We start from the raw sequence: 17,171 nt of genomic DNA, 5'->3' as shown, positions 1-17,171 counted from the left end.
ACTGACCCGTTTGATCGCCTTGCAGGAGTCTTCTCCAGCACCATAGTTCAAAGGTGGGATCTACGTAGCCCCAATCTAGAATCTTTTGAAGGACCATTAGAGGAAATGTCATTGGTTTAGGATTTGACGCTAATTCCCTTTCATGTTCTTCAACGCAATCCCAAATACATGGATTATTGTTTATCTCTGGCAAGTTTCAGGGACTTGTCCTGAAAATCCAGGGCCATATGTGCAAACTAGGGTGAGTGATGTCGTATTGTGTGTGTGCAGGGTACGGTGGTGTGTGTTTGTGTATTTACACCCTTATCAATGACTGGCCGTGTTCCCGCGACACCCACGCAGCCAACCGCTTGCCAGCCCTGTGCGTCTTGCCAGCTCAGCCTGTGCGCGTAGTTCTCGGTCCAGCGCGTTGGCGAACCCGCAGAGCTCTGTGAAGCGCCGAATCTGGCGTGCCGTGTGAACACGGCCGAGCTCGGATCAAGCTGCAGCGCTCGGAGGGTGCGAGCCGCCGCACCGTTACTCGAGAGGCTGCTTTCTTAACCTGCCCTGCTCGAGAGGAGCGTGTGCGGAGGGTGGGGGGGCGAAGGCTGCTGGGAAGCTAAGGCCCCCGGCCCCGGCAATGCCCGGCTTCCTGCCTCTGCGTGAGAGACAAAGGCAAGCGGGCCGCCTTTCCGGCGCTCCCGCCGCGGCCGGAGCTCCGCCAGCTCCTCTTCCCCCGAGCGCGGGCGAGGCCGCTCATTGGCGTTCGCGCGGCGGGCAGCAGATTCCGGCTCCGCCGGGCGGCGGGGCGAAAGCACGCGGCCCCGTCTTCGGCGCCGCCGGGCTGCGCTTTCGGCCTGCAAGGCGCGACCAGCAGGAGGAGGAGGAGGAGGAGGCGGCGCCGCCTCTGGGTAAGGTAAGAGCGGCTGGCGGTGGGGCTGGGGCTGGGAGCCAGGCCGAGCAGGGCAAGTGAGCTTGCGGTCCGCCAAAGGGGCGGTCCGCGTGGGCTGGGTTGCCGCTGCGCCCGCTCGTGCCCAGAGCGGAGCGTTGGTCGAAGGGGGGCGCGCCAGCAGCGGGCTGGGCGGCTCGCTCCTCCGCGGTCCTGCGGGAGGCGTCTCCCGGGCTCGCCACATCCTGGCTCGGCCGAGCCCCGCTCTGGCCGCCCGAGGGAAAGCGGATGGAGTCCATTTTAAGGTCAGCTCCCGCGCCCTTGCCGGGGCTGCGGCGGGGAAGTGGGGAGCCGGTGCCCTTTGCGCAGATGGGCAAGCGGAGGCATCTTCCGCCTCTTCCCGGCCACCGGTCCCCGGGCTCCCGTGCCCCGGGACCTTCCAGCTGGTGCGGCCCTTCTATCCTGCGCAAGAGCCCCCGGGCCGCGGCGCGTCGCTTCGCCTTTTGTGGAGCCCTTGCCGGGGAAAGTGGGCTGGTGATCTGGAGGGGAAACGGCTGTGGGGGCATCGGCAGGCTAAAGGTGATTGGAACGCGCGCCAAGGAATTGGGTGACTTTGGCGTTAGGGATTTGCCTGCAGGAAAAATAAATAGTATCAGATGCATTCTTGGGACAGAGAAAACGACTTAAGGCTGGATTCCTCCATCGCAAGAAGCGCGATATGTTTGGTTTGGTCTTGGCTTAGCGTATTGTTTGAAAAGAGCCCTGGCTAAGATTCTGGCGTGGCTGAGCGCTGTTTTTAGCAGGATGCATGGATTTAAAGTCAGTTGACTGTGAAGAGGAAAGCAATACAGATGCTGTGAATCTCCCCACGCTTGCTGTCAGGGAAACAGATTTTAGCTTGATCTGCAGGATAAGGAGGAAAATCCCCTTTGGCCCTAGTGCTATATCTATCCCTGCATGTTTACTAATGACTGGATTAAATATCATGTTTGACGAGAGGTGAAGAAATGCTTTTTGTGATTGGCAATATTGCAATGTATGTGACGGTGCATTTCTATCGCTGCAAGCTTGCTTGTACTTCTGTGCTGCCGCTCATTCCTGCTGCTGGGATACATCCTGGATAGTTTGTGACAGCACTGAGTGCTGCCTCTTTTCTTCCAGTCCACTTTTGGAATCAGTCTTTAGGAATGGAAAATAAGATTGTTACCTTCTTCTTGTGCCATATCCGTTATCGGACGTTGGCGATCCTGTTTTTATCAGCAGCCACGAAAAAGTGCTGCTGAGTTTTGTCTAAACCTGTCCCTTACATTTTGAAGCCACAGTGTTCTTCTTCTGCCTGGACCTCGTTTGCCTTCAATCTTTCCCTGGAGGATTCAGTGGAGTATGCCGTATTTTTCTGGGTGTCGCATCACATGTCTGAAATATTCTGATTATAAAGTAAAATAACCAAGTGTTTGTTATCTAATTGCCAGCCTTGATTAGAAATATGTTCACTAGATATTGAAATGTGATCTTTTTCATAACAAAAGTCATTTTTGATAGCATTGTTAGTCTTGTTAAAAATTAGCATTAAACAACACTTTTGTTACAACCTCTTGGAATTCGTCAAGTACTGTATTAAGAACTTTTCCATCACAAAGTAAATTTCAACACTCACCAATTTTCTGATTCTATCTGCTGACTGACAAAGAAAAGGGCAAAATGTGATGCTTCCTACCAGGAAAACAAACCCATATCTGGTATAGATGCATTTATACACCCACATAACATTGCAACTGTCAGAAAATACAGCCAGCACGACCAAGACCATGTTTCCTGAGCATTTGTAGAGTTATAATTTTAAAGTACCCAGGAACGGTTGCTGGAATTGGGTATGTCTAGTTTAATGAAGAGAAGGACGAAGGGGACATGATAGTGTTCCAATATCTCAGGGGCTGCCACAAAAAAGAGGGAATCAAGCTATTCTCCAAAGCGTCGGAAGGCAGGACGAGAAGCAACGGATGGAAACTGATCAAGGAGAGAAGCAACCTAGAACTAAGGAGAAACTTCCTGACAGTTAGAACCATTAACCAGTGGAACAACCTGCCTCCAGAAGTTCTGAATGCTTCAACACTGGAAGTTTTTAAGAAGAGAATGAACAGCCATTTGTCCGAAATGATATAGGGTTTCCTGCCTGAGCAGGGGGTTGGACTAGATGACCTCCAAGGTCCCTTCCAACTTTTTTTTATTATTACTACTACTACTACTACTACTACTACTACTACGATACAACCAGGTATTAAAATGGTGTGAAAATAGATGGACGTTTGCATCTGTTTCTCACAAAGAAGGACTCTGAATCTCTTTCTCCATTCTTAAAGGAATAGTTATAGCTCAGTGATTGCCTCCTATACCCACTATTTGCAGTTATGACAATGATTAAAAAAGAAACTTTGTGAACAGTCCTTAGATTTATGGTCTTTACAGGTCTATATAAAAAAGGAAAGCTGAAGAAAGATCATAAAGCATAGTAATGGTTTCAATTAGCAACTACCTTGCTTAACTACCAAGTTGCAAGTCCCAGTTGTAATTGCTAATGCTACTTGCATTGATATTAATTGCGGTTCAGCACTTGGTACACGTTTATATGGAAGGGAGGATTAGAAAAATGAATGGTTGTTGGAGCTGCCAGATTAAAGGATTTTCTCTGGAGTCTTTTGCAAAGAGAAACCCACTCCTGTCCTGATGGGCCTGATTGTCCAATCACTTTTCTGAGCTAGCCTTTACAGCAGTGGTTCTCAACCTGTGGGTCGGGACCCCATTTGGGGTCGAATGACCATTTCACGGGGGTCGCCAAACCATGCTGTCCGCCATTTTTTTCCCTTTTCCCTAGCTGTCCTACTCCCTCTTATTGGTGGCCACACCCACTTGGGGGTCACCACAACATGGGGAACTGTATTATGGGGTCACGGCATTAGAAAGGTTGAGAATCACTGCTTTACAGGATAGTGACAGAGCAGCAGGAGGTAGTTTGTTCTACCAGTAGAAGAAAATATGTGTAGTTCAGGATTGAACTGTGGAGATTGGTGCCCTGCGAGTTTGGCTGTTCGCTTGCAAACATTTTATTACCAGACTAGATAACATCAGTATTAGAACATAGAACATAGAACAAGGTTGAAAGGGAACTTGAAGGTCTTCCAGTCCAAATCCCTGTCTGTGGCAGAAGATTCTATACAACAGGGGTCTTCAGACTTGGCCCTTTTATGACTTGTGGACTTCAACTCCCAGAATTCCTCAGCCAGTGTTAATCCTTATGACCTAAAAGACTTTTAGGAAGCCAATTCTGAAAGTAAAGCCAAGCCAGCGAGAATTGCTGATTTATCTTTTATTTGCCAGGACATATTTCATAGGGTAGTTATATATTTTTGTACAGTTTTATTGCAAAAAATAGTTGCTCCAGCAGCCGTTCCTTATATGCTTTAGCCTCCAGTCCCCTAATCATCTTTGTTGCTCTTCTCTGTACTCTTTCTAGAGTCTCAACATCTTTTTTACATCATGGTGACCAAAACTGGATGCAGTATTCCAAGTATGGCCTTACCAAGGCATTGTAAAGGGATATTAATACTTCACGTGATCTTGATTCTATCCCTCTGTTAGTGCAGCCTAGCACTGTGTTGGCCTTTTTGGCAGCTGCAGCAAACTACTGGCAGTTTTTAAGCTGCCTGTAAAAATAGGGGAAGGCAGTTTAACAGAGTTTATTTTCATACCTGTTTCAAAGGCAGAGGGTGTGTTCTTGTTGGAAATGCAACTAGGAACAAGACAGACTTGTTCTCTCTTCAAATCAGCTGTTCTGAAGTGGTGTCTTGGGATTTGTTTGGAGTTCCCTTTGCTCCTTGCATTCATTTCCTCCATCTTGGGTACCCCAATGTGAATGGGTACTTCTTTGCTGAGGTGTAACTCAGCTGTGCCACGTGGAGATGTAGGAGACCAGCCCAACAAACAAAATGGAGAGAGAAAAAATGGGAGTGGGGCTACTCTGGCTTCTGCCTTCTTGAGGAGTATTGTTTTCTGGCTGAAATAGCAGGGGAAGCGACAGCCTTGAAGTAGAATAAGTCATGGCCAGGAGCAGATGGCTATTTCTGAGGCACAAGCGAAAGTGATATTTTCCAGGCTAAAGGCTGACATAGGCAGGCCAAGCTGTTTTCTCCAGGGAAGGAAAGAGGTAGCTTTAACAGCCTCTCAGCTGGGGGTGACTTGGCCGGTGGCCATTCCATGAGCTGGTTGGCTGCTGCTGTCATTAAGTGAGCTGGTGTTTCATCCTCCTTGCTCTGGAGCAGTGGTTCTCAACCTTTTTAATGCCGTGACCCCCAACCGGTGGTAAGTCGAGGACTACTCAACCGGTCGTAAGTCGAGGACTACTCAACCGGTCGTAAGTCGAGGACTACTCAACTGGTGCAGCACCGTTTGCAGAATGGGACTTTTGGCGGGCTCAGCAGGGCAGAGACAGCCTGGACAATTCCTATTGGCTTTTGAAAGCCAATAGAATTAGACTCTATTCAAGAGAGTCTAGGAGTAGCACAGCTAAGGAAAAGGGGAAAAAAATGGCGGACTGTGTTGTTTGGTGACCCCTGTGAAATGGTCGTTCGACCCCAAATGGGGTCCCGACCCACAGGTTGAGAACCACTGCTCTGGAGGGAAAGGGGACAGTCTCCCCCTTCTCAGCAGCAAAGACAGAGAACTTAGTTCAGTGGTGGCGAACCTATGGCACACGGCATTCAGAGCCCTCTCTGTGGGCACACGCACCATGCCCCGGAGATGGCAGCCATCCCTCTTCAACAGCCACCCGCTAACTCGCCAAGATCCCACATGGCCAGATACATCCCAGCACTCATGTGCTTGCTGCTGGCCTCTGTGTGCAGGGGCCGATGGTGTCAGGCAGCAGCCACCGTGGCCCCTGCCTCACCTTGCCCTGTGACAATGGCACCCCTGCCCTGCCTTGCCTTGCCTCACCTCACCCTGCAGGACGAGCCTCCTGCCCACCACCCCACCTGCCAGAGACCCCCTGGATCTCCCCCAACCCTGCCCGGCCCCCACAGACGTCCCTCCCCACGAGCAACATCGAGGTGAACATGCCCACCTTGGCCACACCCACCCAGTCTGCCATGAGCACCACAGCCACGCCCACCCAATGGCCACGCCCATCTGGCACCCGGTGATAAATAAGTGGGTTTTGGGTTGCAGTTTGGGCACTCGGTCTCTAAACGGTTTGCCATCACTGACTTAGTTGTTGTAAAGGGACAATGGAAGGCAGGCTCTTTCTCTGTCATCACTGCCTCTTCTAGCTTGCAGCATCAGGACCAGGACTCTTCAAACGTGGCCCTTTTATGACTTGTGGCTGAGGAATTCTGGGAGTTGAAGTCCACAAGTCATAAAAGGGCCACATTTGAAGACCCCTGATCAGGACCTTTGGGCAAGATCCCTTCTTTTGATCTAGCCCTGCCTTGCCCTTGTCTGATTTGGTTACAAATGAAGCTGGGCCAGATGTGGTTGATACTGAGAGCATGTAAATGGGGAAAACATTCGTGGAAGAAGGCAAGTGGAAATACATTTCTATATAATATAAAGAAGTCTTCCTGGAGCTATCCATGGAGAGTCGTCAGGAGTTAAGCTCACCTCATAGGACTTTTTCTATAACACAGAGAAACTCCATGTTGAGGCAACTTTGCCTCAGACTGACTTGGAATCTCTCCAATTAAATAGGGGCTTTAATCCAAGAAAGCAGTAGCAGAAAATAACTTTAACATTTTCATTCTGCTTTCATTCAGAACAGTTGAGCAAAGTGGGCAGTTTGGGGCTGGGAACAGTCTCTGTCCACATAAAGCCTCCTCTGCTTTTTGCTCTGTGTCTGTCTCCCCCCCCCATTGCTCTCCCATTCCTTGCTTTCTTTTTAAGGCCTATCTCCCAGTTCTCAGGATTTGTGTACTGCCGCTGAGTCCTTTTCCTTCCACTGTGTGCATGGTAGATTTTGCCTTTACAGTGTGTTACCTCTGTGTATACACATATGTGAAAGTCTGTCCCCTTTTCACTTTCTTGTTCTATTATATTACCTTTAAAAGTTTAGCAGTTCTTGATAAACAACAGCAAAAAAATACTTTGTTTAATTCTGTTCCTGATATAGATATTCCATTTTTTACTAGCTCCATTTCCTTTTCATCGTTCTGAGGTTTTAATTGTTTTACAACATTGTTTTTGTGTTGTGCATGGACACAATAGCAGCTCAACCTAATGTCTTGCATCTGGGTTCAGAAAGCAAAACCACGAACATTAATAATACATGTGAAAAAATCACTAGATGCATTTAAAAATTGTTCCTGTAGCTGCAATGATACGTATATTAAAAGAGAATCTGTGAAATATCTCTCTGCATGTCTATTTATCTTTTGTTTTTGTTTATACGCTGAAATGGTTTATCATTAATCCTACAGAAACAAAATGATTCCCAGAATTATTTTATGCGTCTCTACCAGATCTGGTTGCTTCCTATTGTGAAAATATGTGCTAGACGTCTAGAGCAGTGTTGCCACATACAGTTTATTTTTTGTGAGAAGTTGTCTTCCTCTTTCTCTGATTTTTTGGGGATAGTTTATTTATTCGTATCCCGCCTTTGTTATTTTTACTGATAACTCAAGGCAGCGAACATACCTAACATACCTCCCTTTTCCCATTTTACCCACCACAACAACCCTGTGAGGTGGCTTGGACTGAGAGAAAGTGATTGGCCCAAAGTCACCCAGCCAGCTTTCATGGCTAAGGTGGGACTTGAACTCATGATTCGGGCATCTCCTAAATCTTTATCACATAATCCAGTATGAATCTGTTCTTATCTGATGCACATATTTGCCTGTAGCTACTTTGGACCATAACTCATGATTCCCCCCTGCCATTTGGGGATTAAAAAACAAGCCCCTATTGCTAGATTTAGTGTTTACTAAAAAACAGTGATCACAAATTGGCTAAATGCAGAAGTGGGGTGGGAATGCAGAACAAGTTCTTCTGATTGGATGGCAATCGGAACAGCTAGTCCTGAAGAAAATCTGAAGCCAAGCCATGAGCTGCATTATGTAGCTTACTCAGAAGTAAATCTCCCTCTCAGGGAAAGTTAATATTTACTTGTATGGTAGGAGTTTTATTTCTGCCCTTCCCTGTGCGGGAGGAAACCAGAATTTCCCCACTTAATTCTATTAACGGACACAGTCCAGCAAGTAGGAATATTCAATTCTATCCACTTTGTTTCCAGTCATTAGCTTATTCCCAAATCAGGGTCCATTAGACCGCAGCTTAAACAACAAGCAAAATCAGTGGAGCAATCCTTTTAAAAAAAAAAAAAAAAAAAAGCGCACAATGGATTTGGCTCTAAAGCTTTTAAACTGGTTACCACTGATTTAACTGGCCCTGGGTTTTGCTGTTATTGCAACTACATATAGAAACTGCAGGAGCATTTCTCTCTGTACTTTTTATCCAAAATATCAAAAAGACTTTCTCATCTGCAGGAAAACATTTATAGTATCAAAGAGGTAGAAGGGGCCACTCCAGCCCCCTAATCAAATAAGGCCAGTTTAAAATGTTTCCAGCAAATGACTACTACTACTTGACCATGTCCAAGAGAGGATGCTTCCCTGTGGATAAGTGATTATCATCTTAAAGGAGAGAAGAGGATTTTGATCTTATTAAATCTTTGGTTAAGCAGATCCTCCTAGGTGGGATGGAGAATTGGTTGTAAAACTTACTTTTTCCCCCTTAAATCTAAAAGGTATTGATGTTTATTTAAGTTCTATAGCTGCCCATCTCAACCAAATGACTGGGCTATCATTGGAGCGTAGTCATTAACTGGGCATTTTTGTTTTAAAATGACTTAAAATTATTGGATGACTTAAAGTTATATTTTGCTTACCTGAGTCAGTACAATTTGCAAATGTATAAGGGAGACATGACAAACACATGGGTCTCCCTTTGTGTCCAACATTCTGCCAAATTTCAGGGTCTTGATTTGTGTGTAGTAGAAGAGGACAGAGAAATGAATCTCTCAAATTTGAAATAGAACTGTGATAAAATACTAATCTTTCCAGACTGAAAATACTCCAATACTAAACTTCTCTGACGTTTTAGGCAGATAACAGAGAAAGTGGCAAATGGAGGATACCCTTTTAAGGTAATGGTCTCTAATGAAGGATTTCTCCTTGCTTTGATGTGGCAGCTTGTGGTGTAACGCTATTCCTACTGTGACAAAGAAAATAATTAATTTAACAATTTTTTTGAACTTAGAAAATAGTTGTCATGCATTTTATGCTTTTTTGTTAGCCTTCCTCAATAGGCAATCTTACAGTGACATCTTTGAATGGGTTAAATCAGGGGTCTTCAAACTTGGCCCTTTTATGACTTGTGGACTTCAACTCCCAGAATTTCTCAGCCAACGTGCCTGGCTGAGGAATTCTGGGAGTTGAAGTCCACAAATCATAAAAGGGCCAAGTTTGAAGACCCCTAGGTTAAATCTTAGATTATGAATTGGAGATGTTGTTTTCACGGAGACATATAGAAAAAGAGATCAACAGGTTTTGACACAGTGCAGTGTTCAAATTCACAGGGGCTGAATTTTATAGAAAGATAAATTATTTGATAAAATAAGGTATATTTGGAAAGGATGTTGAATGGCTTATATTACTTAATACTCTCAGAAAAAACAGGCACTCTTTTATGCTCTTAATCCAGTGCATTTTTCCCCTCAATTTGTTTATTATCTGATATGTCCTTCAACACGGGGGAATTTTGGATTGGTGAAAATATAAATGCAATTTTAGATAGGAAATTAAATGAATCTCATGTGCTCTTTTGAAAATAGTCAAGGAAACCAAATAATGGCATAGTATGTTGCAACTTGCTGAGTGCTTTATATGAACGCTAAGCATGGAAGTAGCTAGCAAAAATTGGAATCCTTCCAGTTCAGTATTCAAGATTAGACAAACAAAGCCTCCTGTGTTAGCAGAGAAATAGACTACAAGTGGGAAAAGAAGAAAATTAGAGAGACCCTGTTGAGTACATATGGTTTCTTTTTCTTTTATTTGCTTATGAAGGAAATTCTTCATACCAGCTTATTTCTTCTCTTGATGTTGTATTCTCATGTAAGAGGCCTTGAGTAGCCCAGGTTTCAACCTCCAACTATTTTAAAAACATTGGTGAAAACTCAGTTCTTTCCATGTGTGTCTGAAGAGGGGCAAATGTTGAAACATGTGGCAAACACATGACGGAAAGCATGTGACCTGTATCCTTCCTTCTGACATTAAGACACAAGCGTACAAGGATGGGCTTGCATGATAACATCATACTATCCACTTCGTTGTTTTTGCATCGTCAAAGTTAGCCGAAGTCACTGTGGTTTGTCTTCTAAAATGACATCACAGCATCAAGGTGATGCCTCATTCCTGTGCCCCTCAGCTGACCGAGGAAAAGGGAGAAGAAAGTATAGGTCCCATCAGAAAACAAGCTGCCTTTCCCTGCTTTAAAGTTTCTAGATTCTCTGTAATTAAGCAATCTTTCAATGGGCAACAGCACAATTACATTATTTTTCAAGGACAGTTGTTTAGTGCCCAGCATCTGCTCATAACTAAGAAAACTAGATTTTCACAGATTGATGGGGAAGCATAAAGGGATTAGACAACAGAAATCTGGCTTCTGGTTTTCTTTAGGTCTCAGTCTGTATTCTCTTAGACAAGTGGTAGGCAATCTTGGCTCTTTTATGACTCATGGACTTCAACTCCCAGAATTCCTGAGCCAGCATGGCTCAGCTTGGAAACCTCTCCCTTTCCCCTCAACATGGCTGGCTCAGGAATTCTGGGAATTGAAGTCCACGAGTCATAAAAGAGCCAAGGTGGCCTACCCCTGTCTTAGACCTTCTGTTATAACACTAAAATTGATTCCTATAATCTTTAACTGAGCAAACCATTTTGAACCAAAGTACCTCAGAGTTATCCAAAATCTGGGACCCCATAACTCCTGAGGAATTGAAATTTGACAAATTTTATAAATGTGTCATAACATAAAAATGATCATAAAGCAGTTAATGACATAATACAAATGTCATAAAGCATTTCCTTGGCTGATGTGTGACTGTTCAACATGGGCTATTTTCAAGACAGATCCATCTCTAAATATATCCCAGCTTTCCCAGTGAAGGCAGCACATTAGAAGCTCTGCCATTGCTGAAGGCATTGAGGATTCCGGTAAGGATGACCCAGGTTGTCTAGCTCAGGGCTTTTCAACCAGTGATATACGTAACACTGGTAGTACTTTGGCACCTGGCCAGTGGTACAGGACCATCCTAGACAAGTGGTAGCGGGGGAGGGGAATGAGCTGAAGTGGTGGAAGCCCGGGAGAGAGAGCTGGAGCTGCAGGGCTGTCGAAGCTCAGCAGTAGCCTCAGGATCGGTGCGCGTGCGGCTACAAGTTGATTGGTGCTTCTGCAGGGCTATGGGGGCTGGGCAGAATCTCCAGGATCAGCACTGGGCTCCAGCTGATTGGCGCTTCCAGGAGCTGGAGGTGCACTGAAGAGAAAAGGAGAAGGAGGGGGGAGGAGAGAGGAGGATCTGAAAGATGTTTTTGACGGGAAAGGGCCAGTGAGGAGCTGTCCCCGCCCCGCCCCCTGGATGCGCGCACAGAAGGTGGCAAGCACCCGGCATCCCTGCCCCTGCTGACCGTCCCTGCTGACTGCTCAGAAAGAAAAGAGGCAGGAGAAGCGTTTCCCTTTCCCCCAGGACGCCGGCACGGCACTCCACGCTCTCTGCCTCTTGTCTGCACCCCCAGGGGGCGGGGCAGCCCCTTGCTGGCTCCGGGGATGCTCCATGGATCTAAGGCTGAACAGGAGGCTGGACTAGAAGACCTCCAAGGTCCTATTCCTGCCTGTTCTGTTCTGTTCTATTCTATTCTTATTCTTATTCCTATTCCTATTCCTATTCCTATTCTAACTTGTTTTGCAGCACACAAGGATGTGATTTCTAAATCCTCATGCAATCTTACTGAAGCCAGGGCCAAACATTCTGTCCGTAAGATAAAGGCAAAGAGTAACTCCAACCCTGTTTATACAGCTCCAACTTGTAAAACAGGTGGATTCTTCCGAAGAATCTTTTATTCCGGAGAAATAGATGAAAATATTCATGCATGTTAGAACTAAAGTTTAAATTCTGACATGATGACATTCTCTTCCATTGCCATGGTGCTGACATTGAAATAAGCTTTATATTTTTTTCGTATTGGTCTGGAACCTTGCTTAGCAACAAAATACTTAGTTGAAAGTTCATTGGAACAGATTGTCTTCATTTCTCCCATTGCCTTTTTTCAATTCAGGCTTCTTGGCCTGGCCTCAACTGCTCTGACCTTTCGGAGGATGGTGTGTGTGTGTGTGTGTGTGTGTGTGTGTGCTTTGGGAACATAAGGAAAACATTACCAATGGATTGTTTGGGTTTTTACATGGCCAATTTAGTCCCACCCATTTGGGGGACATTACAGCAATGCCCCACCCTCAATGCCTTTTCTTTTCTTTTAAAAAAGTGCTTCTTTGGTAATGTTGCTTTCTCTGTTCTAATATATCAGTGATGGCAAACCTTTTAGGGACCGAGTGCCCAAACTGCAGCCCAAAACCCACTTATGCATCGTTGGGTGCTGGGTGGGTGTGGCCCATTGGCTGGATGTGGCCCATTGGGTGGGCGTGGCTGCAGTGGTAATGGCAGACTGGGTGGGACTAAAAAATTCAATCAATCAATTCCAACTTTGCAAGATCTTTTTTTTCCCTGCGAGAAGTTGAAATTGACTGATTTTGTACACGGCGGCAGAGGCCTAAAGCAAAAAGGTTTTATAAAACCCAGGTGAAGGCCTGGGACTGGGGTGACGGAGCGCGTGCCCACAGAGAGGGCTCTGAGTGCCGCCTCTGGCACCCGTGCCATAGGTTCACCACCACTGTAATATACGATAAGAGTTGCTGGGAGTCTGGCTGCATCAATTACTAAATTACAGTAGTCCTCATTTAACAATCACTTGTTCAGCAACCATTTGAAATTATGACGGCACTGAACAAGTGGTACTTACAACCAGTTCTGGATGTTCCACTTGTCCCAGCACTCCTGTGCTCACATGTGTACTGTCCCTCTCTCTCACACACACATAACTAATACTTATTAATATTGCCCTGCAACTCCCTTCACCAACAACCCAGAACTGCCCCAATGAAGTCCAGACACAAGCAGACTAATGTTAGTCCACTGAGCAATGGCCAATGAGTCCACAAGGCACTTGAAAGCTTCCCAACCAAAATAAATCCACCAGGCAAAATTAAATCCACAACACAAGAGGGTTTATGAGGCAAGAAAAGTTCAGAGTTCACAAGGCACAGTCCAAGTCAAGGCATGGTGTCAATCCAAAATGAGGCAAGAATCACAAGCCAAAAAGTATATAAAACACACAACTAGGAAACGAACATGTTCCCAGCATCACTTCCATCTGTCTGATGTGCTAAATAGCCAGCTTCTGGTGCAGCCCATCAAGAAGGGCAGGGCTTTCTCCTCACAAGTAATCTGGCTGGCCTTCTCTGCTCCTGCCTTTTCCCTACCCTATGTGTTCTTGGATCAGGTGCAGAAGGCAGCTCCTCTTCCTCGTCACTGACTAGCTACAGCTGCATGCTTTCTCCACCTGAAGCCTTAGGGCTGTTCTGCTGCAGCTGTGCTTCAGGTGCAGGTGCAAATCCCTCTTAGATGGCAGCTTGGAGCCATTAACCAACTTCCTTCCAGAGGTGCCTGGAACTGATTAATCTCCCCCCCCCAGCTGACATCTGAAGATATATTTGGGGAAGTGGGTGGGTGGGGAGTAGAGTAGAGTAGAGTAGAGTAGAGTAGAGTAGAGCTGGAAGGGACCTTGGAGGTCTTCTCTGATGCTTAGCAACTGGCTTACACTTGGGACCGTTGCAAATGGATTTTGTCCCATTTTATGACTTTTCTTGCCACATTTGTTAAGTGAATCACTGCAGTTGTTAAATTAGTAACACGGTTGTTAAGTGAATCTGGTTTCCCCATTGACTTTGCTTGTCAGAAGGTCGCAAAAGAGGATCACGTGACCATGAAACACTGCAACCATCATAAATATGAATCAGTTGCCAAGCATCCAAGTGTAAAATCCATGACGCTGGGGTTGCTGCAACGGTCATAAGTGTGAAAAATGGTCATAAGCCACTTTTTTCGGTGCCGTTGTAACAGTCACTAAGCGAACTGTTGTAAGTTGAGGACTACCTGTACTTTATCACTTCCCCCCCCCTTTTTTTTTTTGGTCATCAAGTTTTTGATACCTTGCTAGGCGACTGGGAGTACTTGAATATTACCAGATCCTAAAAGTGGTACAATCTGTGAAAAAGTTGAAAAACACTGAATTAATGGACCAGCAAAATGCTATGGACATAGTATACTTGGATTTCAGTAGGGCATTTGACAAAGTAGACCACAACCTACTTCTTGGTAAGTTAGAAAAATGTGAGATAGACAGCATCATCACCAGATGGATTTGTAACTGACTGACAAACCAGACTCAACATGTATCCCTTAATGCAGCTATATCAACATGGAGGGAAGTAAGCACTGGTTCTGTCTCAGGCTGAGTACTCTTCAGTATCTTCATAAAGAATTTAGATGAGGGAATAGAAGGGGAACTCATCAGATTTGCAGATGACACTGAGCTGGCAGGAATAGCCAATACCCCAGAAGATAGGCTCAAGATCCAGTATGATCTCGACAGACTTAAACGCTGTAAGCATAAGGTCTTAAACTTTGGCAAGGAAAACCAAGTGTACAGGTAGAGAATAGGTGGAAATTGGCTCAATAGCAGTATCTGCGAGAGGGATCTTGGAGTACTAGTGGACAATCACTTAAATATGAGCCAGGAAAGTACCACGGCCACCAAAAATGCCAATACAATTCTAGGCTGCATTAAAAGAGGTATAGTATCAAGATCCCGTGAAGTGTTAGTATAGTGGTTCTCATCCTGTGGGTTGGGATCCCATTTGGGGTCGAACAACCATTTCACGGGGGTCGCCAAACAACGCAGTCCACCATTTTTTCCCCCTTTTCCTTAGCTGTGCTACTCCTTTTATTCTATTGGCTTTTGAAAGCCAATAGAATAGACTCTTTTGAATAGAGTCTAATTCTATTGGCTTTCAAAAGCCAATAGGAATTGTCCAGGCTGAGCCCGCCAAAAGTCCCATTCTGCAAACGATGCTGCATCAGTTGAGTAGTCCTCGACTTAACGACCGGTTGAGTAGTCCTCGACTTAACGACAGGTTGAGTAGTCCTCGACTTACGACCGGTTAGGGGTCGCGGCATTAAAAAAGTTGAGAACCATTGTGTTAGTACCACTTCATAATGCCTTGATAAGACCACACTTGGAATATTGCATCTACTTTTGGTCACCACAACATAAAAAAGATATTGAGACTCTGGAAAAAGTGCAGAGAAGGACAACAAAGATGATTAGGGGGCTGAGGCTAAAACATATGAAGAACGGTTGTAGGAATTGGGTATAGCTAGTCTGGTGAAAAGAAGGACTAGGCATGACATGATAGTTTCCAATATTTGAGGGGCTGCCACAAAGAGGCGGGGGTCAACCTATTTTCCAAAGCACCAGAAGCGGTGGATGGAAACTAATCAAGAGAGAAGCAAGGAGAATTTTCCTGATAGTGATAACAACTAGTGGGACAGCTTGTCTTCAGAAGTTGTGCTCCATCACTGGAGGCTTTTAGGAAGAGATTGGACAGCCATTTGTCTGAAATGGCATAGGGTCTGTTGCTTGAACAGGGGTTGGACTAGAAGACCTCCAATGTCCCTTCCAACTCTGTAATTCTGTTCTGTTCTGAAGCCATTCTGTATTGCATCAAATAATTTGGAAGAAGCAATTCCACCCTTTTTACTGGCTTCTGTTTTTTTAATAATAATTTATTAATTTTCCAATTTTACATTTAAGTATTTAAAAAGCAACGCGGTGGCTGGGTTAATCAATAGTTCGATAACAAAATCTTTAGTACAAATCTCATTACAACATTAAATATTTCTTCTCTTTTCCCCTTAACATCTACTGTCTTGTATTTAAGCTAATACAGTTCTTATTAAATCAACTCAGTGAAAACATCATTATTACATTTATCAATAAATTTTTAGCTTATACATATCTTAAATCACTTTTTACATTCAATCTTCATAAACAATCCATATACTGTTACTAATTTTTTCCCAATTTTTAGTTTCCCATCAATATTCCAATTTAACCTTCGATATTTATAATTTTCAGGCTTTAGATAATCAAGATTTCCCTTATCTCAATTCATAACAGAATCTAATATCCAAAATACACATTTTATCTATTTGAATATAATCTTCTATTTCCTAAAAGTTATCTATTTCCCACCATATTAAATCATCTACTTAATAATACAATATGCCCTTTAATAAATCAAAACCATTACATATATTGCCTGGGTTAATAAATCAAACATATTCATAATAATATTTTTTTTCTTTTAGGTCTAATTTTTAAATATTAAACAGATAAAATCCTTATTTTCAACTAATTTCCAAATATTTTAAATCTAATGACCAAAATTCTCCCTATCTCAACTTCTCCCTTTAACCCTCTAATTAATAATATAAAATCCCCTCTAATAAATCAGAACCCCAATTTTCTTCAGCCTTATTCTGGCTTTCTTCCTTTGCCAACTAGCCTTCCATATTAGTGCTTTTAGATTGTCAAATAGATCTCCCTCTATTATTATATATGTTATTTGAAATAAATGAGACCATTTAATTGCCATTTTCTTGGAAGGGCTAGCCCATTTGTATTTATTAAGTTGTCTCCCTATTATTCCAGTTCCCCATGATTGCCCTGATATGTTTATCTTCCATTCAATCTGTTCGAGTGCGGTTTTGTCGTGACGTATCCGGCCCACGGGCCAGCAGTTTGACATGCCTGTTTTAGGGTCTTAAACTGTTGGAGCAGTTTAAATGGGAATCTTAATAGGCCTAGCTTTCCCCTTAAAATTCCAAAAGGCAAAATTACCTTGTTTGGAAGAGCTGTGGGAATGGCCCACCCTTCACTTGTTGATTGAGTCTTTTGGCTCAGTGTAAGACAATAAAATAATAATCATTTGACCTTAAAGTGCAATAACCTCCTCAGCTGTCTTGCCAGGGGGAATAAATAAATACTGTAAAATATAAATAAAATACGTCCCTGTCCCAACTATACATGCA

General features: G+C 44.3%; 1 protein-coding gene across 23 annotated transcripts in view; it reads left to right on the top strand.

Moving 5' to 3' along the window:
- The first annotated feature begins 372 nt into the window (after positions 1 to 372).
- The window catches only part of SORBS1 (sorbin and SH3 domain containing 1), a 117,040-nt gene continuing 100,241 nt past the window's right edge, over positions 373 to 17,171 (top strand). For 7 of the 23 annotated variants that reach the window (XM_039345607.1, XM_039345616.1, XM_039345618.1 and 4 more), the window contains exon 1: positions 940 to 1,173. In XM_039345607.1, the coding sequence (XP_039201541.1) occupies positions 1,157 to 1,173 (17 nt within the window). In that variant the 5' untranslated portion in view covers positions 940 to 1,156. Of the gene's footprint in view, positions 896 to 938; positions 1,174 to 1,220; positions 1,448 to 17,171 lie in introns of those variants that run through there. The other 16 variants (XM_039345614.1, XM_039345611.1, XM_039345617.1 and 13 more) reach the window with 7 other exon arrangements.

Source organism: Crotalus tigris, unplaced genomic scaffold (genome assembly GCF_016545835.1).
Source record: "Crotalus tigris isolate CLP2741 ecotype Arizona unplaced genomic scaffold, ASM1654583v1 scf7180000017968.19369539983:2297261, whole genome shotgun sequence".
In the NCBI taxonomy this organism is placed as follows: Eukaryota; Metazoa; Chordata; class Lepidosauria; order Squamata; family Viperidae; genus Crotalus; species Crotalus tigris.
Note: the sequence above shows the minus strand (reverse complement) of the source record. Positions and strands in the feature narration are given on the sequence as shown.